A 24,924-nucleotide genomic window follows, 5' to 3' on the forward strand; every position below is an offset into this window, starting at 1 on the left:
GAGGCCCCTGCATACGTGGACCTGTATCTTGACTCTGTGCCAAGTAGTGCACAGCAGCATTGTGGGCACATGATCAGCCGTCTGCCCTGAGCCCCCTCCCGCACTCCACACGCCTCCTGCACCCCAAACCCCTGCCTGGAGCCCCCTCCTGCACCCCTTGCCCTGAGCCTGTTCCTGCACTCCCTCCCGCACCCCAACCTTGTGCCCCAGTCCTACATTCATGGCCCCGCATACAATTTCCCCACCCTCAGGCCCTCGGGTGAAAAAGTTTGCCCACCCCTGGTTTGCATCATGCATATGCAAGCATTTTCAATCTGCATTAATGTGAGTTAGTACAGACTAAACTTGTGTAAACAAGCCGTGTGTGCTGGTTCACCTCTCTCCTGCTAGCCTGGAAAAACAAATTAAGACTGAGTCAAATTTATCTCTTGACCATGAGTGCAGAACATTACCGTTAGATCAGCATGCTGATGCATTTTAGTGCTCTCTTTATGAACTGAAGGCTTTATAGAGCGTAAGGAATTGGCATGTAAGAAAATATGCTTTCGTAAGTATGAATGCAGAGCTACTGTCAGCAAAATGCAAAATTACTTAATTAAAACACCGCTTATGCCCATTTTCTTTTAATTCTCCTAGATCACTTTCCCATCCCACTGCTAAAATATTCATTTTCAAAAATTATAATTTATATATTCACTGAGTATCCAGAAATGAAGTTAATGAAACAGTAGGCATGCCCATTGCCCTGAAGACCTTACGATGTAAAATCAAAACACAAGAGTGAGCAAACAGTGACAAGAGAATACCAGGATTACAAAAATTAGGTCATGTAGTATCTTAGGTATGACATACATACATCTTGACTATTTTGGTGGGTATATATAGCTAGACATTTAAAAAATGTCATTTTCTAAAAAAAATTGTGGGATTTATGCTAATTCTGATTAGTGGGGAAGAAAATGAATTAATGGATTGGTGTGAGTGATGGGGTAGGGAAGAAGATGGCGTGGGGGAAGGAGAGAGGTGAAATTGTGTGTGGGACTACTGGTAAGGACCCAAAGAACTGAAACAGGATGTGTGTGTCCCGTCCTGTGTCGTCCCCCTGCGCCCCCACGGTTTAAGTAGTGTCCTCTTTATTGTGGGATCTGGGGGGTGGGGGACCCAGCAGCTCCGTCATGGGATGCACGCCTGGAGTGTTGTCTGTCACCAGAAAGGGGGGTGGGGAGCGGAAGCTAAGACACAGCCACAACAACAGGGGAAGGGGGACCTGGACCCCTGGGTTCTTCACGCCCCTCCAGAGTTAGCTCGGCTCTTCTGCAGGCCAGGAGCCAGCCACACTAGACTCCACAAAACGGGTGCAGGCAGCAGGGGGGCGGGGGAGGGAACCCCACATTTAGTAGGCGTGGTTGGAGACGAAGAGGGACTCGCTGGCAGCGGGCTCTGCCCTGGCCACTTGGGGTGTATTTCCCCTGGCAGGCGAGGCTGTTAGCCAGGGCCCGTTTGATGTACTTCTCCTGGGCGTTCTCCTTCTTGCCGGCCCAGACCTTGGGGGCAGAGGCCTGCAGGGCACGGCCGTAGGAGAAGGTGAGGGCCCAGGGCTTGTACAGGGGGCACTCGTTGATAGCGTTGAGGTTGAGCGAAGCCTCCTCACTCTGCCCACCGGACAGAAAGGTGATGCTGGGCACAGCGGGCGGCACAACATGGTGCGGCGCAGGGCGGTGACTGTTGCCATGGCGATCTCCTCATGGCTGTCCTACTTGGTGCAGGCATGGCCGGCTGTCACCATGTTGGGTTTCAGCAGCGTCCCCTCCAGGTAGATGTGGTGGTCGCTCAGAGCCTTGTACATGGCTGCTACCACCTTCTTGGTGACGTACTGGCAGCGCTTCAGATCATGGTCCCCCATTGATCAGGATTTCCGGCTCAACAATGGGCACAATCCCGTTCTGCTGTCAGTTGCTGGTGTAGCGAGCTAGGACGTTGGCGTTCTCCAGGATGGCCAGGTGGGAGGGGGTGTGCTCAGAGATGTGAGGCAGGACAAATAGCTGATTGCATTCTACGTAGAAGCAGCAGTGAATCGGTAGTTAGGTGGAGTCTCAAGGTGCCTGGTGGAATCAGGTGCTTGAGTGGTACTCTGTAGAAGGAGTAGAGCAACAAGAAAGTTCCAAGATTCAGAAGCTGGTGGCAGCTGCTACTACAGCCTCTGTGAGTGATGGGATTTTTTTGGGTGGGGTATGCTTGGGCTGATGGGAAAGCTTTAAAATCCTGTGCTCACGTTGGAAATAAAGTTTTGGGTTTTGTTTTTTCTGTCTCAGAACTTGTATACATTTATTCTTAAACCTGAAACACACTGAATATTAATGAAGTGGTCTTTCCTTTAACCCATTAGATTCATGATATTTATAAAAATGTAAATCAAATGCAATTTCTTTAAGATGTTCAGATTCGTGTGCTACACTCTGACATGTAATTCAGCTGTTGGCTACCACACTTTTTATTAGATGTGCAGTTGAATGGTTTAAATTTGTGTTTATGGGGGGCTTTTTCTTTTGTTAAAAAAATCATGATTTTTAAAGTGTAGGTGAATAGTGTGTGTGAGGAGAGAGTTTTATGGAGAATTAGGCATGGGGGATGCAAATTATGTTGTGGTCTGTAGTAGTGGTACTTTGTTTTCTTCAGCTGTTAATTACCTATCAGGCCAGAGGTCACAGCTTGAAAACTGGGTTTTTGTATTAAACAAGCGTACCCATTAAGAGCAATATTCAGTAGGATCACATTTTTTTTGATTGTGTGAAATATACCTTAATTTCCATAATTAGCCATTAGGATGGCTTAAGGATAAGAGGGAATTTTTACTTCAATATTTTTCTGCTCAAGTTATGAGTGCAAACTAGAATGAAAAGCCACCAAAAATATAGTCAAGTTGAACTAATTGTAGATTCAAAAACTTAGTTTTGTCAGTAGCTTACTAAAAATGTAGTATTTACACTTCAGCTACTTGCAGTAAATCATTCTGGAATTACCAATTTTTTCTGTTTGCTACTACATTCGGTGTCTGGAAATATTTGCTAGGTTTACTTATATGGAGTTTGGTTTTAGTTCCCCAAGGGGACAGTAGATTGTCTGAGTTCCATATCATTCTTTTGTCCTGCCTGGTGAAATTTGCAGCAGCCAAAATGTTCATTACAGAGTTTAGTAGCTCACAGCAATGTGGGATCCATAATATAGCAGACATATATTTAAGTCATTTCCATACAATCATTCAGGTATCCCTGGTCACTTTTCTGATTTTCGTGCCTGTTTTGCTGCAGCTGCTCTACACTTTCTATTTCTTCTTGTACTTCATTTTGAGTATATTCTGTAGCATGCTGAATACAGATCTGCAGACAGGATTTATGGTGTCTGGGATAAAGGGGCCCAGCAATGCTCTGTCCCATTTTCCCCCCAACCCTCCCAGCCAAGAGGTCCTTTAGGCTGCAGTTGCCTTGGCATAATCCCCTGCAGCCCTGTACATCACTTTCGTAGGAGGGGGTCACTTCCCTTTTGTGTTTCACTGCTGACTCATACTCTTGCTAAGGTGATGAGATTTTCAAAATGAAAAACCAAGATATAACCATCATATATGTATGCCAGAAGGTGCAAAAGAGTTTTGGGTGTGAAGCCAGAAGTGCACATGGAAGGGATTTAGGAACTGGAGGGGTAGAGAAGAGATGAGTCAGTTCCTTTATACCTCCTTTGTTTAATTTTTAGCCGCTTTCTGCATGCCCAACATATTTAACTTAAACTAAGTGAGGTTTTTTTAATTTATCTCCTTTTAACTTCTGTCGTTGTCGTCCTCTTGGTCTCTCTAGTCTTGATTTTCTTTTTCACACTTGACTTTCTCATTTCTCTAATCTATCCATCCCTTTGAGCTACTACCTCTTTTATTTGTTCTTCCTCATCCAGCCAAGCTTAGCCAGCCACATGTACATTCACCTTCCCCAGCCATTGTAGTCTTCCTCTACTCAAGGATAAGGTTGATAGACCTGAAGAGGACGAGGAGCAGTTCTCTTCACTGGGCTGAGAGCTTTTAGGAATGGAAAAACTGCCCACTGAGAGGGCAGTCTGCCACAGAGTGGGGAGATGAGGCCTGATAACTTTTTTCTCAATTCAACTTTATATATCTGGTGGGGGTGTGTTACGAATAAACCCACCTGCCACATTTTGTGCAGCTCCATGTGACTTTTTTTGCAGATGTGACTACTTGGTGTGTAATACGCATACCATGTTTCCAGAAATGTTTAATATTGATGAAAGGCATTGGATTGACACCAGGTATTCCTTGCAGGCTTCCCTGAAAAGTGAAAGCAGGTTTGTGCAGGCAGGACCTTATTCATTGCACCTCTCAAAGACTGAGGGACAGGATGAATTTCTTGTGGGGGTAGCCAGAGTCAGCTTGGTATTGGTAACTAGGATGGTTTGAGAATGGGGATGTTTGGTTTCTGGAAGGGAACATGGATGTGGGGGTGGCACTAGCTCCCTTTGCTCCTGTTAGTCCTCGGCCCTGTCAGGTCCTCACATTCAGTTCTTTGTTAGCTCCTGTCCTTCCCCAAAGCTCCTCACCTACCCTGCCTGTGGGGCAGTGATGCTGCCAGTGCCCCTTTCCCTCTCCACTGCTACATGTGTCTAAGAATGAGCTGGGGGAGAAGAGAGAAGACAGAGAAGGAAGTCTGGTGATAAACAATATGACCTCCAGGTCAAACCTTTTTTCTCAAGGTTTCTCAACACTGAAAATTAGTTGAGAAACTAGAATCTCCATGTATACTTCAGTTAGGCTTTCACTCTGCAAACACTGAAGCATGTGCTTAACTTTACGCTTGAGTTGAGCCATTGAATTCAATGCAAATTACTCATGTGCATAAGCTGTAGGATTTGGGGTATAGACATTTAGAAGTCCATGATTTAAGGGATTTCTATTTTCATATTGATTAATCTTTGTTTTTAATATTTAGTCTTTTATGCGGTAGCCAATGTTGTGAAAATGTTGTTCTTCAAGAATCCTACTAAATAAAATGTCAGATTAATATTTATTCAAATGTATATGAAAGATATTTTTGAAACCCCTGAATTGAATGAAATGTCTCAATTAAAATGGTCGTATTGCCTATTTTGTTATAGCTGTGCATGTCAGCCAATGGATAAGTGTAATATGAAATAAATTAACTCCTGCTCCAATTTGTAAAACAAGGCTTAAAATATTGAATAACCATTAAAAGTGCTCTTTGTATGTAACAAACTCATTATTATCAGGATTTTGTATTGAAAGCCATTATTCTGACAGTCTCAGAGGATATAAACCTGGAATTGTAGGGAGAGTTTAGAGTATTGAGATACAGATGTATCTTTTCAAAATTGATTTTATTTTCTTGTCTTTTATGTCCTGATGTCCTTCGTTTCTCAACTGTAGTTAAAAATAATAAAATCTTTTTGCCAATTAGTGCGATTTTTAAAAGGACACTTAGTTTTTTTTACAGTTACACACATGAAATTATTGTGGTAGCACATGCAAATTGAATACATTGTGGTGGGGAGCCTCTACTGTTTTGCAAACACAATATCCTGATTCTTCACAGGGCTACTGTATCTATAATTGCATATATACTTGTCTTCATTCTGGAAAATCAAGCTCTGAAAGTTTTGTTCTCAGTACAGTGACAAAATACATAACAGCAGTAAATAAAATAATGAAGTTGCTAATTCATAGAGGTTGTAAGTAGAATTTCTGCTGTGTGTAATGCTCCTTTAACTGGCTTTTTAAAATGGTCTGTGTACTCATGCTCTGTGTATCCATTAAATGTTTCTAATACCCCCTCTCCCCCGCCCTCTTCCCAAGTGAATCATATCCACTTCTACATTCTGTCAGGAAATGTTCTCTTGAAGGCTTCTTGCTGACTTGGAAGAGAGGGTTGGTGGAGTTTCTGAACTATAAGGCTGGTCCATTGGGAATTGAAAGATTTCCTTTGTCTGCATTCATATTCACTCAGTATGCTGGAAAAAATTTTCTACAGAAATGGCCTTTTTTGAGGAGGGAGGATATTCAGGCCCACATATGCAACACTACCAAGATCCCCATCTCCCTAGAAATTCTATCTAGACAGTATTTCTGAGGAGGGCGGAGCTATGGAAATGACTTTAAAGAAGATATGTTCATTTGACACTTGTATAATTTAAGCTTTTTTATTGTTGCAGTGAGCTAGTATTGTAGGTGAAGCACACTTGCCACAAAGTCAAACCTCCAGAAGATAATGAAAGCTTTCTTCATACAGAGATTTCCTAATTAGGGATGTTAGTTTCTTTAGGAATAGCTTTATGGGATCTTCAGATAGGGAGGGAGCTGTCTGGAATTACAAAATCTTGGAGAAAGATAATGGATTGCTGGTGCAATCCAACAAAAGACTGGGGAAAAAAGTTTATTGCCAGGATGTTGAGAGGGCTATTTAGGGGCCCTTAAGAAAGATCTAAGCAAAATAAATAGTTTTTTCTTGGCAGCAAAGTAAGTGTATCCAATTGATAGGAATGCTTGCTAATGAGGGACCAGTTTTCTTGCTTTGGGCAGCACTCTGTGACCATTTATTGGAATGTCTTATACCTACTGAATTTATTTCAATTTCTGACCACCAGTCTTTCTTTAAAGAAAATAAAATACACTGCATTAAACAGTTACACAAATTTTCCCCTCTGTTCCTTACTATGCAAAAAAGGGAGGGAAGGAATTAATAACTTGCTGGAAAGGGCTATCCTTAAATCTTGGTGATGGGATGTACACTTCTCCCAAATATGGAATAAACATTGACTCTTGGTATGATGTTTGAGGTATCTAGAGAAAAGATGCTGGCTTTTCCATCCCACTCATTAATTTTTTGGGGGGTGCCCTCCACTCCTGCAGCTTCAGATAAGCTCCCTCATCCTATAGAAGCTTATATTGACTGAACTTCCTGCTCCTGGGTCCACCTGCTGTTGCCAGTAAGGAGCCCCTTCCCAGATGTCATGGGAATGAGGGCTCCTGAGGGATCCTAAGATCCTCCAAGAAATTTAGGACACCCAAAAACAGACAGACAAAACCAATCCTGCTTTGAATGCATGTGGGATGATTAATAATCCTGGCTCTCACTACGTTTGCAAAGTGAGTTGGGATAGAGCATGTGCAGCAAGGCTGAGCATTTAGATATACAAGAGAGAGAGAAAAAAGTGTTGGTATCCATAGCAATGGTAATTTAGTTCTCTTGCTAATTTGAGGTATTTCCTGTTACTGATATGTATAGGAACAGAAAATACTCCATGTGAGTAAAAGCTGACCTAAGGTTACTATGGATACCATAAGTTTGTTTTTCCTGACTGCATATAGTTTAAATTATGGCGTTGTATTAATGTAGTGTATGGATGGCATTTATCTTTAACCCATTACACTTTCTCCAAGGAAGAGTCTGATTAGAACAGTAGTTCACAAAACATTAATAGGAAGAGTGACTTGACATTTTTCCAGAGATGATGAATAAAAAAAAATCTTGCTGATCATGGGAAGAACCTGGCAGTGCACATTTATTTCATGTTTTGTCTTCACAAAAATCTCTCTAAGTAAGTAGGCAGCAGTTTGGTTTTGCTTTCTACTTTCTGTAACTTGGATTTCTGCATCCATTTAGTATTTCACACTGTTTTTATTGGAAAATTTGAGGTTGCTGTTGGCTTCTGAAAATTTGACCAAAAGGAAGGATTCCTGTGATTACACAGGCATGGAAAAAGATTGCAAGAGGGTATTCTTTTGTTACTGATGAGGATCAAAGAACTGTAATGTTGAATTTGAAAGTTTTTATGCAGCCTTGGGACAAGAGATTCACAACTATATCTCTTTAACATTTGAAGTGGGGTAGTTTCAACTCCACCTAGTCCACTCTTGTTTGTTTTGAGGAAACTTTCCCATCTATTTACAGTATTGTAGGAATTGAATGGGTACGCTGAAAGCTAGATCTACTGTTTAGCAAATCTTTGCTGATAATTTCTTGAATAATCAACAGCAGTCTTTTACTTTGAAAAAGTGAATGATTCTGGAAATGCCCATAGCTCATGAGTCATCACTGAAGATTTTAAATAGTTGAATGCAGTGTTTGTCCTCCACCCTTCCAGAATGACATGAATCATATTTTACTGTTTCCCAAATAGTTTAAATAGAAATGGTGTATATTCCTGACTTAAGCTGTTGTACACATTAGAATTCCATAGGAATTTTAAACAGACTTGGGTTGTAAAGGCAAACATTTTGTAACCCTAGCAACTTATTTTAACCACGAAGATTTTTCCTCCTGCTCTTTGATGTGACAAACCTATAATAATCTGTTACTGATTCGCACAGCTGATTTTACAGTTTTTTTAAATATAACTCTTTACACGTTACCTAAAGTTCAGTTGCAAGAATCACTTTATTATTGTGATAAATTTATAAAGCTAATATATGAAAGTGTGCATATGAATAAATTGTTTTCCTATCTTTTTAGAAGGCAGTTTTGTTTATTTCAATAATAAAAAACCCCCTCCAACCTGAAAGCCTCTGGTCAGTCCGGAGTCCCATTATCTCCTGGTTGTATGGTGATTTAGGCTATGTTTACACTACCGCGGTAAGTCGACATACCTTGGGTCGAATTACCGCAGGGTCTACACCACGGGGAGTTGACGGGAGAGAAATTCCCGTTGGCTTAGCTTACTCTTCTCATCGGGGGTAGAGTACAGGGGTCGACTGGAGAGCGATCTGTCCATTTGGCGGGTCTTCACTAGACCCGCTAAATTGACCGCCGGTGGATTGATCTCAGAGCATGGATCCCAGCTGTACTGTAGACAAAGCCTTACATACATTTGTATAAAATTTAACCACTTCTGTTTCAAGCTAAAAATATCCTGAAAAACTCCCAGAAGAAAATGTGGGATATGCCTTGGGAAGGGCAGATATGGTTACAACTAGGAAAAGATTACATTTTTCTTGGTCACAAGAGTCACAGATCCACTGCAGTGGTACTTCAGTCTGTCTGCAGCTTGGGAGTGGGAACAGAACTATTACCAATCATTGGCAGCAGAGGGAATGCTCTGCCTCTGGAAGTTTCCTCCATTTTTTCCTGCTTTCACGGTGTCCAGCAGCTCAGGTAGATCTCCTTGCCGGAGAGCTTTTCTGAGGAAAATACCAAACTTTTTTTCAGATTGATGACTAACATTTTAGTTCAATAGCGTTGTCTTTCTGACTCCCATTCATGCTGGAGGATTGCATTTTGGGGAGGTTGTCTGCTCACATCTGCTTCCCCTTTTGATTGTGTTCACGGGCTTCATGGAGAAAGCTAGGCTAAGAAAAGGCAAAGGAAAGGGTCTGTGACTCCTGCTTCACTGACATTATCAAATACCTTGACAGGGAGCTCAGCCAGCTCTGTGGGCAGAGTGCAGTGTTCTCCCTCTGCAGCAAAGGAGGCAGGCAGGACTGAAAAAACTGCCTCTGGGGCAAGCCTTTTCCCCTCCCCTATCTCTACAAGTAGAGTAGGCAAAAAGGCACAATGTCAGTTAGAAGAACATGCTTGAGTCCCTAGAGCCCATGCCAATAGCCCCTCTCCTGACTGCAAAGTTGAGCTGCTTAATCTCCAAGGGGGAAACGGATCTGTCTGGCCCATGGGGATCCCATGAAGAAGAGAGAGAGACAGATTTTGTGGAGTCTGTTGTTGAACCTCAAGCCAGGATGTTGAAACACCCAACAGGGACCCATGTTGGGGAGGGGAGCGAGTAAGCCTACATTACTTTAGGAAGTGGTGGGTGATGGGCACTGGAAATACTTTCGGAGCAATCTCTGAACCCAGTTTTGCTTCCCTCCTCTGAAGCAGGATTATAGGGACAGACTTCCAAAAGGGAACTAAATGAAATCAGTGCTGTTTTCCAAGCTCATATTCAGAGTACAGCATAGCAGCAGGTCAATGCAGAAAAGACCAGACTACAGTCATGTGCTGTCGTCTTTGTGTGAATGTATGTGCACAAAGGGAGTTTTTTCCCCTCAGGGAAGGAAGGCAAGCTGACCTAATCTGAGTTATGCAGTTTTATACATATGTAATGATGAAAAAAGATCAGCTTCTTTCAGGCACTGTTATGTTAGGAGCTCGGCAGCTCTCCTAGACAAGCTATATCTGTACATTCCTCCTCATGCTCCTTGGGAAGATGTAATAAGGGGATGGGGTTTCCCATCACACCTAAAAGCTTGGGAAAGTATTTGGCTGTGGGAACCAGCTGTTGCTGCTGTTTGCCATACCATAACATCCATGATACTGTTCCCAGCATGTGCTGCAGTTTACCTGGGTTGTCCACCGCCACATCTCAGGATGGAGTGTGGAGAGGGACAGCAGTCCACATGGAAGAACAAGCAGGCAATAAGAGGCCTCTTAGCCCACCACTACTTAGACCCTCTTGGTCTTCATTTAATAAATCAGAAGGTCCCACAATGTGCATTCATCCATATTCTATCTGAGGTAGATACCAGATTGGTAGCACGTAGTGAGTGGGAATTCAAAGTACAGTTAACACAATCCATTATTTAGGAAAGTAGAAATTACTGTGGAAGTTGTCTGAACTGAAGGGAACCTCAGGGATCTGGATGTTCCCCTGTTACGAGTGACTGGGTTTGTCCCTAAGCTGCAAAAGGCTGACGTTCCCAATGTAACAGATCTGCAGACCTTAATAGAAGAAAGGAAAATTTCAGGTAAGTTTAGTACTTGTAAATAACTATCATGGTGCTGGCATGCCTTTGCTGTAGATGTCAGAATATGTATGAGACTCGTGCAAACAATCTTAACTGTGCAAAACCCCCCCTTCCCTTCCCTTCATACAGTGCTCTTGCGAATTATGGTTCATGGATCATTTTGTTAGCCAGGCTCAGTAACAGCTATGTGAATCACAGCAGTAAAGTTCACTATATTTATTTATTGTTAAATTAATAATGATATTATGCTGGGGATTGTGAGGAACCGTGTTGATACGGATGGATGTCACATCTTCTGCTCAGACTAAATGAGGGAACACTTAAATGCCCCTTTGTTCAGAGACAGGTGAAACAGGACCCACCACCCAAAATGTGGGCAGGTAGGGAGTTTGGCAAAACAGGTGGAACTTGGCTCATCTCCTCAATAGCCCCTTATCTCTTCCTGCACCCCACTGTGATACACAGACAAGCCAGAGTAGCAATAGAAGGGAGGGGTCTAGTAACTTACTGTTGGCCTATACAAGCCCCTTCCCCGTTCTGCCTCGTTCCCCCAGGAGCAATGAGGAAGCAGGGGAGGAACTGTGACTCAGTGTCTGAGTCACAATGGCTCCTGGGGTGGTGTGGGTTAAACTCATAGCTACGTCTGAACTCAAGATCTAGCTCTAAGTATGTGTTATGTACTTGCAGTTGGTTGTAAAACTATTGGTTAGTATTTTTTTTGAACAGTCTTCTCTTTAGATATTGACCTAGTTTGTTGTTCCAGGCTTCAAGCTTCTATTCTTGAGCTTTGTTCAGTGGAATTTTCTCTTTTTAAAATCAGTTGCTGGAAATAATTAACTACATTAAGTGCCAAATACTGCAGCAATGCAGGCTAGAACTAGCTTAGGGAGATTGAGTTTACAAAGCAGTGTAGAGGATTTAGCCACACATCTTTCATTAACATCAACATACCAAGAAGAATAAAAGGCTTGGAGTTATAAAATAAAATTAAAAAGGGTATATGGATGGTGGGGAATAGCATAAAATCAGACTAACCTGGAAAATTACACATGCATTGAATGAACACTGAAAATGGCAAAAGTTTGATATGGTGGCATGGAAATAGTTGAGCTGTTGTAGGAGATATCTAGGCTTAGGAGCCACCTTTTATGTATAGGTGGGTAAGGTCCAGCTCTCTATGACTACCTTTTTTTCCTTTGTTTCCTTCTCTGACCTTCCTTCTCCTGCTACACCTCATGGAACTGTTAGAAACGTAAGCTAAAGGGTGAGGCACTTGGGAGCCAGTGGTAAGGTGTTCTTGGCAGCAGGCCTTCACTTTTACCACCAGAAATGTAATTGACTGACTAAAATATTGTAAAAAACATCTTTATCCGGTCTTTTCAATGACTCTTGGCTCTTCTCTCTCATATTTAGTCTACTTGAAAGGTGTTTCTGAGCGTTGTTCTCTTTAAAAGTTGAGTTGCGGGTGTCATAAGGTGTGGTGTGTAGTGATACCTACCTTTTAGTATAAGTACTTTGAGTATCTGTGGCACTCTTTTCTAATATTAAGTGCTCAACTCCCACCGTTGATAGAGAAGTTGCAGTGTACTTCCAAACATGAAATAAAAGTACCTGTTTCACTACCTGTTTCATAGACTGCCAGTTAAATACAATGTAAAATAAAATGTCTCCCATCTACTTGAACATACATGCTTAATTTCTCAGTCTGTTGGCTGTTACTGAAACTCTACCACTATTCAGAAGAAACTGTGACTAAACTATCTACCTGATTTTATTTCGTTAGCGAGAGGATACCACATAGACCATTGCTGTAGCCAATTATCCTCCTAAAATACAACGTGCTTCAGTGTTGATATCCTACCATTGCAGCACTCACTCTGAGTGGTAAGTTGAAAAGCCCTGCTTTCTTATAGGGCAATTAATAATTGCCTGAGAAATAGAGGAAGGTGGTGGTTGCACTGTAATGTTGGTAGCCCCTTTCCTAAGTCAGTTCAGGAATGCGCTGCTTCTCCCTCTTGAAGAAAGTTCAGAGTCCAAATAGAGAAGTCTTCCAGTCTGTTATTACTGCAGCACCACCATAATACACTTTACTACTTTTTAATGAGGAAAAAAAACAACTTGAATTTGTGTATCCAGTTCGTTCCCACCAGGCCTGGAAAACATGCAGAGAGGCTAAGGGTTAAAGTCTTGATCTTTTGTTTTTGTTTTTATAGGAATATAAACTTATGCATCTAGTACTCAGAGTAGACTTTGTAATGTAACAGTGGTATTTCCTAGGTATTTGTACAGCAAAGGGATCCCTCTGCAGCCCATTTTAAATTTCAAAATGAGTAGATTGGTTTAGAGTACATTTGAAATTACTTAAGAAATTATTTGAATCAAAAATAAGAATTTTGTTTAAAAAACAAGAACAAATTACTATTATGTTTTAGTATTCAGATTGACCCACTCTGGTATATTGTAATTTATTAGGCATTCACTCAATCCATTTGTATTTTCAGTCCAGATCAGATATCTTAAGAAGGATATAAAACAACAATTATGCTGCTGGTTCAATATAAGAAAAAGTCAAAATGTTCTTGGGGTGTTCATTGTTCCCTATGTGTGGTGGTGTAGTTGTTAAATGGCAGATTTGTGGTGTTTTTGACCCCTTAGGTATATGGGTTAAATAGCCACTGAAATTAGTACAATATTGATTTTTTTATTTAAACAAAGTTGTGGCTAGATGTGATGTAATTGCATTTTAACTCTTTCCAGTATGAACATGGTAACACTTCTATTCTAAAAATTAAGTTACAGTAAATGTGTACAAGAAAAAAATATGGTGAATTGCCATACCAACTTTACATAAATATTTTATGGGCAAAATTTCCAAAATAAGTGTCAGAACTTATCCAGATGTGTTTTATTAATCTCTTCTGTAATTATAGTTAAATCACTGTGCCCAATCTTCCACTTTTTTGTTGTAAGTATGAAGCGTTATATTCCTTATAGTAAATATATTCATTGGACATCTTGTTGGATTCTTCACATAGCTAGATAGGTCATGAATTGCAAAGATAATAAGTAGGGAATTCCCAAATCACAGTGAAAGCATCTAGCTAGCATATCAAATTATAATTGTAATTTGCAATAAAACAATACTTAACTTTTTTCTTCATATTTCTCCTTAAATATTTGTATATCTTTGAAGACTTCTTATTTCCACACAACATATGGACCCAGTAAACTAATGGCTAGTTAGTCTCATAATGAAGGTGGGAAGAAAGGAGAAAAACATTCCTTGATATTGACTACTACCAACCTCTGACTTGTATCCATCCGCCAAAACAGTACATTGGTGGGGTGGGAGAGCTACTTTACAGTATCTAGAAGTTTGATTTTTTCTAAGGTTATTTTTGGTCACATATGCAAGCTATTGTCAATTTCTGAAGAGTATTCATAAATGGAAGGCAAATATTTTTCATATATGCAGTGTATCAGAAAACGTTTCAGTGGGTATCGTATCTTGGAAGAGCTGCTGACATCCCATGGAAATCTTTGTTACATGTAGAAATAATTTTACTGTTTACATTTTCTGTCTCTTCCCTGGTTCTTAAAGAACATCTGTATGAAATTTACCTGAGCCTTGTTCTTTAAATCCTCTGTCATCCTGCATTCTGTGGATAGTTGTGACCCCTCCCACCACCATGTAGACAGACAAGTGAAATAGATAAGCTTGATAGAACACACAATCCTTCCTTTTATTAAAATGTCCTTAGTTGTAACTTTCCCAAAGATCTTGTATGGAATTATAATAACTAACTATATAGAGAAATAAAAAAGGCTTTACAAAGGTGGGAAAGCATTATTATTCAAATGCTAGAAATAAGAAAATTTAGGTACAGAGTTTATATATTGCCACAGAGTCACACAGTGAACAAGACATCTGGGTTAAATTCTGCCAGTCCTGACCTCTAACCAATAGACTACATAATCTACAAAAATACTTTAAAATATGCTCCCTCCCTCTCCTCCCCACCTCAGATTTTTTCCAGGAAGTGTTAGCAATTGTTTAACACGTTTTGATATAGTGTGGTGAAACTACTGAAGGGTGGGCATATGATTTTAAAATATCTACAGTGGTTTGGAATGGCAGTGCTGATAGCAGGAATAACTTTGATTCTTAACCTTTTGAAAAATCACATCTGTTAATATCTAAAGCAGTTAAAACACCTGAGACTGGTTTTCTTTCTTTTTCTTGTCCTGGACTGGTACATAGGACTTCAGAGTAAGAATACTTTAATTAAGAGGCATCAGATAAGAACATAAGAATGGCCGTACTGTGTCAGACTAATGATCCATGTAGCCCAGTATCCTGCTTCTGGCAGTGACGAATGCCAGATGCTTCAAAGGGAAAGAACAGAAGAGGGCAATCACCAAGTGATCCATCCCCTGTCGTCCATTCCCTGCATCTAACAGTCAGAGTCCTTAGGGACACCCAAAGCATGTGGGTTCATCCCTGATCACCTGGGCTAATAGCCATAGATGGACCTATCTTCCAGGAACTTACCTAATTCTTTTTTTGAACCCGGTTATATTTTTGACCTTCACAATCGATCCCGGCAGTGAGTTCCATAGGTTGACTGCATTGTGTGAAGTGCTCCCTTACGTTTGTTTTAAACCTGCTGCCTGTTAAATTAATTGGGTGACCCCTGATTCTTGTGTTACGTGAATGGGGTAAATAACGCTTCCTTATTCACTTTCTCCATACGATCTATGATTTTATAGATGTTTCATATCCCTCCTTAGTCATCATTTTTCCAAGCTGAACAATCTGAATCTTTTTAATCTCTCCTCATATGGAAGCTATTCCATAACCTTAATCATTTTTGTTGCTCTTCTCTGTACTTTTTCCATTTCTAATATATCATTTTAGAGATAGGGCAATCAGAACTTGAATATATGTGGTATTCAAGATGTGGGTGTACCAGGGATTTATATAGTGGCATTATGATATTTTCTGTTTCCTAATGGTCCCTAATATTCTCTTAGCTTTTTTGACTGCTGCTGCACGTTGAGCTGATGTTTTCAGAGAACTATTGATGATGACTTCAAGATCTTTCTTGAGTGTTAACAGCTAGCTTAGACCCCATCATTTTGGATTTTGTTTTCCACTGTGCATTGCTTTGCATTTTCAACATCCAATTTCATCTGCCATTTTGTTGCTCAGTCTCCTAGATCATTCAACCTGTTCTCCTTTTATATATTGTGAATTGAACAGTGATTGACAGCCATCAAAAAATCTTTATATTGTCTAGTAGGAACAAAAAAACACCGTTTGCTTAACACTGAAGCATTTCCAACAGTTTATGGCACATGATACAGTTGCATAATACGCCCACAGACCAGCACAGTTACTTTAAGCAAATTTAGGTCAAAATATAAATTCAGTTTGTTGGAATATGAGATTAATGAAGGCTACGTTATGCTTGGAGTCATTTTTCAAACTTCTGTATTGTGTGTGTGTGTGTGTTTAGTAGCAAAAGTAGTGTTTATGGTAGGAGAGTGGGGTGGGAGGAGGTATTGTTTTATGGTCTTTGTGTATATAATGTCTTCTGCAGTTTCCACAGTATGCATCCGATGAAGTGAGCTGTAGCTCACGAAAGCTTATGCTCAAATTGGTTAGTCTCTAAGGTGCCACAAGTACTCCTTTTCTTTTTGTGAATACAGACTAACACAGCTGTTACTCTGAAACCAATGGTTAGTTTATCTTTTTAAAGTAACTGACCATTAAAAGCTAGTTTTTATATCTATAAATTATAAACTAAATATCTTAGTTTTTAGGGGATTTCTGTTTAAAATACTCTGTCTTCAGAGAGTTAAATGAGGACTGCTCTGTTGTTCTATACAGTAACATGTGAAAGCAGTTAGAATGTTGGAATTGTTTACTTGCCTAAATTGTCAGCAGAGCCAGTACACCAGATTTCTTTGTGGCTTTTAGTGGAAAAAGTTAAACACTCGCTCTTTCTTCAATTATAGAATTTTTACGTGTGAGCCGAATTAGTCACAAAACTGGCACAAACATTCAAACTGTGATGGCTGCCCAAAAGGCACTATTTATTTATTTATTTTTTGCGAGAGGAAGTTGCATCCAGAGCAGAAGCTCAGTTCTCTGGTAAGTGTAACATGTGAGCATTACTAGGCATTTCATGCTGCGGGTCTGCAGTCTGTGCTCTTTAGCCTATTGCTCAGTTCGAATGCTGCTGTGGATGTGAACTGTGCTCTGTTAATATGTTCTCTAATGACCAATTCAGGCAGTAGGATTTAAAAGCTTTGCAAGACCATCTATTGAATGAACACACAATCTAAAAATCAGCGACAGAAAATTGATATATAGTATTTAACCCTGGAGGAAAATCAGGTTGGCACAGAGACAGCCATTCGCATAAAGAAGTTGGCTCAAAGAAGATGCACAGAGTCTCATTTTTTTCCACAGTCTGAATGAACACTACAACGGAAGCTATATTCACATGGTGATCAAAAGAAACACTTGCGTGATGAACTGCTGATGCAGGAAAAGTCTAAGGCAGTAATTTGAGCTCTTCGTGCCTTAGTAGCTTGCTTGTTTTACGGAAACATTCTTCCTTAACAGCATTTCTGCATAGTGGGTTCCCTGTTGGAGCAGCACATCAATTGCCTGATGGAGGAAAAATGAATGCTCTACATTGCTGGTATCATTGATGGAGTAAAACTATCTACGTTTCTGTCACTTGGGAAATCTGGATTAAACAGGCAATCTTATTATTCCGGGAGTCCCATTGTCCCTTGTGGTCTGACTCATTGCATGTAAATGTACTGCAGCTCTGCTGTACATTGCGGAGATTTTTATTACATAGGGAAGAATTGTCAATCTTGGAGTATCATGTTGTGAATCCTTGCTGAAAAATAGATTGTGTGAAGTATTCCTGACATTAAGACAAATGAAGTTCCAAAATTGCAGAATAAGATCCTGAAACATTTAGGGCAGTGGTGTTTATTTTCAGTCATCAGAAAGCCTAGTACAGTAAATTGGAGACTGACCTTGCAAGACAGGCTATAGCTGTGATCATCTCTGTCAGAGCAATTGTTCCTTGTTTCATTCTATACAGAATGGTGTCATGTCACCTACAACAGTGATTTCACTGTGTGGATAAAGTTATTCTGTAGAAATAGCAATATTAACAGGCAGATTTTCTAGTAAAAGGACATACTATAGATATTTACGATATTGACATTTCTATTCTAACCTAGTTAGTGTGGAGAATATTTTTAATACATTTTTCACAAATTCAGTGTTGTAGTACAGGTGAATGAAACCTTGTTTTTAAAGTATATATTTTTTTAAAATAGCATTGTTTGAACATCTTAAATGAAATATAGTGGGGGGAAAAGTCCTTTTTTAAATTTTAAAACACCAGCAATAGTGTTAAGAAGTTATGTTTGTGAGTGTATACTCGGGAGGTAAAAGTACTTTCTGTGCTGTCTCAGCTGTGGTTACTACAGTGTTGTTCTGAATACAGTTTTTTCAAACGGATCGAATGAGTCGAGTGTGTATTGTTGTTTTGGAGGAGGTTGAAGATGATTCTCCCACATTTTTTTCCAAACTACCTCAGGAAAATACATCTGTACGTCCTTCACCTTCTGGAAATGTGTTGGTAAGATATGTCCTCTGCAATAGTGCTGCAAAGGTCTAGTGATTATCTTATCATAGGATTTACATGACTAAGCAAAGTAGCACCTGGGTTACTTTGTGTTGAATACTTGTGGCACCTTAGAGACTAACCAGTTTATTTGAGCATAAGCATCCGATGAAGTGAGCTGTAGCTCACGAAAGCTTATGCTCAGATAAATTGGTTAGTTTCTAAGGTGCCACAAGTACTCCTTTTCTTTTTGCAAATACAGACTAACACGCTGCTACTCTGAAACCTTTGTGTTGAACGAATAGTTCTTTAGTGAAGTCAAAATCACCTATGTTAAGCACCATGATATTTAAAACTTAGGGATGGAATTAAAACTTGTAAGGGCTCCCTTTTTTGTGTGTAACGATATTTTTGAAGCAGAGTTAAGAAATCTCAACTTTGTAGTTAGTTTTATGATAGCACAGTTTTTCCAGAGAGCTTGACGAAATTACATTTGCAGTAAATATTTGCTTTCCTGCTTGTTGTTGTTTTATCTGTTCAGTACCACTTTAGAAACTGATGTAACCTTTATAATGCAATAATAAGCTGTGTGTATTTTGAGAATTGGTATCGTATCCAGGGTATCTTAAGAATATCAGTTGCACACTAAAATAAAAAGTTATGAAAGTCAGATTATAGATGTAATGTAGCTGTGCATTCATGTTATCACTTACCAGAAGCATTGAAGAAATTTGCTTTCTTGAAAACAAAATTATTCTTCTTTGTCATGTAATTTTGAGGTTTGACTTAGATCATGATATATCTCAGAAGTTTGTGATGCTGATTAGGAAATCTAGTTATATTTAGTAATGCCTGTGTGTACGTGTGTATTTGTTTCCATATAATTCAAATATACTCTTGCTTCCTTATTCTTATCCAAACACGAGAACTTTTAATTTTACTAATTTACTAATGTAAAATGAGTTTTACATATATTTTGAATAGTATATAATGTATCCTAGACTAATTGATCTTACTTTGCCACGGGAATTTATTTTAGTAGTCTTTTTTTTAACCATTCGTTAAAAACCTAGAAAAATTTATAAACCTTTTTTTTAAATCCAGCGGTTCTTTAGTTTGTGTACAAGTTTGTAAAGTATATTGGGGGTGGAGAGGGAGGGAAAGGCAGTTAATTGACTTCCTTCAGGCCAAATTTTGTAATAGTTTGTTTTTTTCATTTTGCTACCTGGAACACCTTCCTTAATCTTGATTTGGTATATGACCATTATGTTGTCATAAAAAAAAAATGCATGTAGAAGTAATGCATGGAATGTAATGTTTGTTTTTTAAATACTACTACTTTCTTTTGTTTCAGCCACTGCTGGTTCAAGCTATATTTAATGGGGACCCTGATGAAGTTCGAGCATTAATATTTAAGAAAGAAGATGTTAACTTTCAGGTAAAGAGAAACGTGCCCTATACCTTTGAGAATAAATTCATTTCATTTTGGGTACAGCTCCAATTCTTTAATGTTCTTATCACTTCAAAAGTGTGCTTACTTGCAGATATTTATGAAAATTTTAACTGTTACATAAAGTATAACCACCTAGATCATGATCCTAATCTCCTTATTTAGACCCATCTCACCTTGAAGTTAATATCTTTGGCTTGGGAAACACTGCAGTATGAGGGGTTTAAACATAAAAATGGTCCTGTGCGAGAGAAGGCCTAGATTTTTGTACTAAATTTATTTAAAGAAAAAAGAATTAATTCAAAATCTTACTGTGTGAACTTTTAGACTTCCAATTTCCAGTTTCACTGTACAAAAATAACCACAAAGTTTGTTTACATTAAAGCATTAAAGTTTGACTAGAAAATGAGAATATTTTAGGTCTGATATTTTGTGGAGTCTGTTTATTCATTTTTAATCAAAGGATGCACAAGAGTCAACATATACGTACAGCAGACAACTGAGAAAATGTAGGCATAACTTTATTTAGGCTGATATTATCTTGGGAGGATTTTAAAGCACAGATTCTAAAAACAAATAGGTTTATGCAGTCATTTAAAACTGGAAGCCCTGTTTCTTTTGTTATATAACCCTGCAGTGTTGCAAACCTGAACAAATTTTTTGTTTGTTATATTGAAATGAAGTTGACTTGTCCAGTTTCATTATTTGAGTGAAATACAAAAAGTTAAAACCACATAACTGATGCAAGGTAAAGTACATCTTCAACTATTAATAATTTAAGGTGTAAGACATCAGTAAGGAATTTCATGTAATGTACAATTTTTAACTTGATAGCGTCCCATTAGAAAGATAAGCCATAGTAAACAGCTGATATCGCTTTGCTTTTAAAAAACACTTAAAATTTGCACATGTAAGGACTTCATGCAGCAATTTCTTTCCTCCCATTTGTAACTTCCCAAATTGGTCCTAAAGTGATTAGTTGTCCTAAAGCGTTAGTGCTGACCACTAGATCCAACATAGTTTGGATCCAGTGAAACACTTAAAAATTACTGTTTATAATTACAAAATTGGGAATATATAGACTCTAAAGCAAAAGTTTAATCAAAAATATGTATTTAGACATTTGAAAGCATTTTGCATGAGATTCTGGGGCTGATCCAGTGCTCATTAAAGTATGTGAGTGTCTCCATTGACTTGATGGACCTTAGGTTGTGTCCTGTGTGAGTAAATACTGTGCGACTTCTTGTCGGTTTGAAAGTTTTGTTTTACAAGGTTAAATTTAATGAGATTTAGTAATTTCCTATATGAGGTTGCAAAAAAACAGAAAAAATTGGCTTTGGGTGAGAGATCAGTTGTTTATCCACTTTTCTTTTGTTATTGTTTTTTTACTTTGCACACTGTGATTAATACCTTTGTAAGCCTTCCTGTTGCAGTACTTCAGCTCTCTGATATCATTTCAGACTCTTCTGTGATGCTCACTTTTATAGAAGTTGCACCTGATGGTTTTAAAAGAGGGTGCTTTTTTATGGATACCATAGTAGTTCATATGTTTCAGAAGGAAGCTTGGATCATGTGATGCGATATATAACTTAATGTGCTTGTTAAATTTTTTAAAAGTTGATTCTTTTCATATGTGCACTTTTACCACATCTTGCACATTCTTTATTATTTTAAAAACCTGATTAGTATTTAATAGGTTAGTCACTTGACTTATGCTTTTCAGTACATAAATAAAACTTATAAAAATTAAATTTGGTTCTTGTAAAGAACATTTTATTAGTAGAAGTACTTTTTAAATTAAATTATTTTCCATTTCTTTTACTTGAAGCAAAAGCTTCTATTTTAGTTTTCAGCATGTGTGCAATATCTTTCCAGCACAGCCTCTTGTCAGTCAAATGGAGTCAGTTCCTGAACATGGATAAACAGATGCACAATCCAATTAGGTAGGGGCTCATATAGTTGTTAAAGAATTTATTGAAAGAGAGATACTTTTGACTGATAAGCATTTATGTTGGGGAAAAAAACAGGAAAAAACAAAATACTCATAACTTGTGTTTAAATCCTTAGATTTTAATGCTTTATTGCCTCAGAAACAATCTTGGAGGGAAACATGTTGTAGGCATATCAGCTTATTCATATACAAAGATGTGCTTAGAAACACAGGTTTTGGCAGACATGCTCTTCTCCCCAGAGCAGCTTCCCAGCCACCCTCTCTCATGTAGACAGGTACTTATCACCCTCAGTGCCTCCTTCAGTGCTGGCCCAACTGCGGTTGGGGAGGTGGGAAGTACAGTTTTCTTAACAGTATGTTCACATGCAGCCCTTACTACAGCCTGTTTTCTAGTTGCTGACACAGACACATCTTCCCTTCTTTTTTGAGAAAACTGAGGAAGCCTGTTTGGTGAATAGTTCAGTTTTTGGTTTTTTGTTTTCTGTTTTTATCTGGCTGACACGGGCTATTTATGAGATGGCTATGATGCTTAGTGTCCCAAGCTTCCCCTCACAATCTAGAACCTATCCTTCCAACAAAGCCCGATGCCAACTCTGTCCACATATTTATTTAAGTGACACCATCATAGGACCTAATCGCATTAGCCATGCCATCAGGGGCTCGTTCACCTGCATATCTGCCAATGTGATATATGCCATCATGTGCTAGCAAGGCTCCTCTGCCATGTACATTGGCCAAACTGGACCATCTCTATGCAAAAGAATAAATGGACACAAATCTGATATCAGGAATCATAACATTCAAAAACCGGTAGGAGAACACTTCAACCTCTCTGGTCACTCAGTAAAAGACTTAAGGGTGGCAATTTTGCAACAGAAAAGCTTCAAAAACAGATTCCAACGAGAAACTGCTGAACTTAAATATGCAAACTAGATACCATTAACTTGGGTTTGAATAGAGACTGGGAGTGGCTGGGACGTTACACATATTGAATCTATTTCCCCGTGTTAACTATCCTAAACTTTGTCAACTGTCTAAATGGGCCATCTTGATTATCACTACAAAAGGTTTTTTTTCTCCTGCTGATAATAGCTTATCGTAATTAATTAGCCTCTTACAGTTTGCATGGCAACTTCCGTCTTCTCTGTGTGTGCGTGTGCGCGCATATCTATATCTATCTATCTTACTATATGTTCCATTCTGTGCATCCGATGAAGTGGGCTGTAGCCCACAAAAGCTTATGCTCTAATAAATTTGTTAGTCTCTAGGGTGCCACTAGTACTCCTGTTCTTTTAATCTAGACTTTGAATTTCCACCTTAATTATGTGCTGTCATTGGCAGTGGAAAAGAGAAGTTGGAGAAAATGAAGTTTTCATGATTTGACAATAAAGATAAGAGTTGCATTAGACTATTTAACTGTTGTGAATTATATTGGGGAAACAATGTGACAAAACAGTGTGTCTGTTTCTTCACATCCCCATCCAGAAACTTCAGCAGTGGTCTAGGGAATTCCTTATTCATTCTCCCCAATGCTTCCTGCTGCTTTTCTGAACAACTATTATTGTGCAAAAAGAACAGGAGTACTTGTGGCACCTTAGAGACTAACAAATTTATTTGAGCATAAGCTTTTGTGAGCTACAGCTCACTTCATTGGATGTACTCAGGAATGGCTCACGAATGCTTATGCTCAAATAAATTTGTTAGTCTCTAAGGTGCCACAGGTCCTCCTTTTCTTTTTGCGGATACAGACTAACACAGCTGCTACTCTGAAACCTTTTATTGTGCAGTCAGTATTCTTACTGTGGTGGATAGTATCCTTTTGTGGGTGATGGGGTGGGTTATTTATCAACTTATTTTTCTGTGGATTGTAGTTCTGTGTCTCAGCTGAATTTATCCAATTAACTTTTGATCTCATATGGAGCCATCTGACAAAGTCAAGACGGATGTTGCATGAACATTTTTGATGTTGTGTCTTGGGGAACATTTTCTCTGATCACTCAATTTCACGTATCTTTTAAGATTATGGATGTTTATATAAAATATTTCATATTCTAATAGTCTGACAATATTTTTGTAGTTTTGTGGCATCTGTTTATTTTATTGATGCAAAATGAGGTATATCTATGTAGAGTAATGTTTGACTTCTTAAAACTAAGTGGTGATTGTGGTTACCACAAAAACAGTATGAAATGCCTAAAGCTCAGGACCAGGTTGGGCCCCATGTGCTTTTGACAAACATCATAAAGGCAATCCCTAGATTGTGTGTTTTCCAGTCAGACTGGCTCAAAAAATTGAGTGAATCCTTTTGAAACTGTCAAAATGTAATGTTTAGCGTTCATGCTACTAGATAGTGTACTTAAGATAAATACATGGGAAATCTGGTTATAGGGTCTGAAATAAACTTAAAATTGATTCCTGAACATGCGTAAAACCTGTTATATAAAGAAAATGTCCAAAGATAGCATCAAATGCCTTTTGACAACAAAATAAATACTCTATTGTAAGGCTGTCACTTTCTTAGTTTATCCTCTTTTGTCAAGGTGCCATATTAGAAGAATTCTGAGGTTAGAGGCGGTCTTTCATATTCTAAGCTGCTGTGCATAACAGTGAGATAATAAAAAGAGAGCAAATTTTAGTTATGTTCTGGAAAAAAGCTGCTATGAATTAACATTGGCTGCCTTATCTAACATCAGCTTAGACTGACAAACTTTGTATTATTGTCTGTACTAGAATTGTAACATAGCAGTGAAAGAGTAACTATAATTTCTCAAACTCGTCTGTGACTCGCAAAAAGATCAATAAAGGTTTTCAGTGGAGGTTTGGAGAGTGCATTAAAGTGCAATTTGAGCTATGCAGATTGTCGCTGAACTCAGTAGAATTTTTCATAATCTCATTATGCAAAATCTAATTGGTGTTCATGGTAACAAATGCTGCTACAGTTATGGTTACATCCAGAGGTGCCATTAAAATCCTGATTACACTTGCTCTCTTAGGACGGCTGAACTTTTCATACTTGATCTCAGACCAAGGATAAACATCTAATCTTCTCCAGAACATGTCTACAGTTTTAATATGCCGTTTACTTGTTTAGGCAGCCGCTAAATCCAAAATA

At 38.8% G+C, this 24,924-nt stretch overlaps 1 protein-coding gene and 1 pseudogene across 3 annotated transcripts in view; one reads left to right on the top strand and one right to left on the bottom strand.

Annotated features, from left to right (window-relative positions):
* Nucleotides 1-24,924, top strand: part of ANKRD28 (ankyrin repeat domain 28) — a 229,716-nt gene that overhangs the window by 52,597 nt on the left and 152,195 nt on the right. The window contains exons 1-2 of one of the 3 annotated variants that reach the window (XM_048838495.2): nt 17,489-18,426; nt 19,766-19,849. The exons of 1 other annotated variant lie outside the window; for it this stretch is intronic. In XM_048838495.2, coding sequence (XP_048694452.1) covers nt 18,310-18,426; nt 19,766-19,849 — 201 coding nt within the window. In that variant the 5' untranslated portion in view covers nt 17,489-18,309. Of the gene's footprint in view, nt 1-17,488; nt 18,427-19,765; nt 19,850-24,924 lie in introns of those variants that run through there. One more of the 3 variants, XM_048838497.2, reaches the window with a different exon arrangement.
* On the bottom strand, nt 1,394-14,441 carry LOC125633052 (fructose-bisphosphate aldolase A pseudogene; annotated as a pseudogene).

Source organism: Caretta caretta, chromosome 2 (assembly GCF_965140235.1).
Source record: "Caretta caretta isolate rCarCar2 chromosome 2, rCarCar1.hap1, whole genome shotgun sequence".
In the NCBI taxonomy this organism is placed as follows: Eukaryota; Metazoa; Chordata; order Testudines; family Cheloniidae; genus Caretta; species Caretta caretta.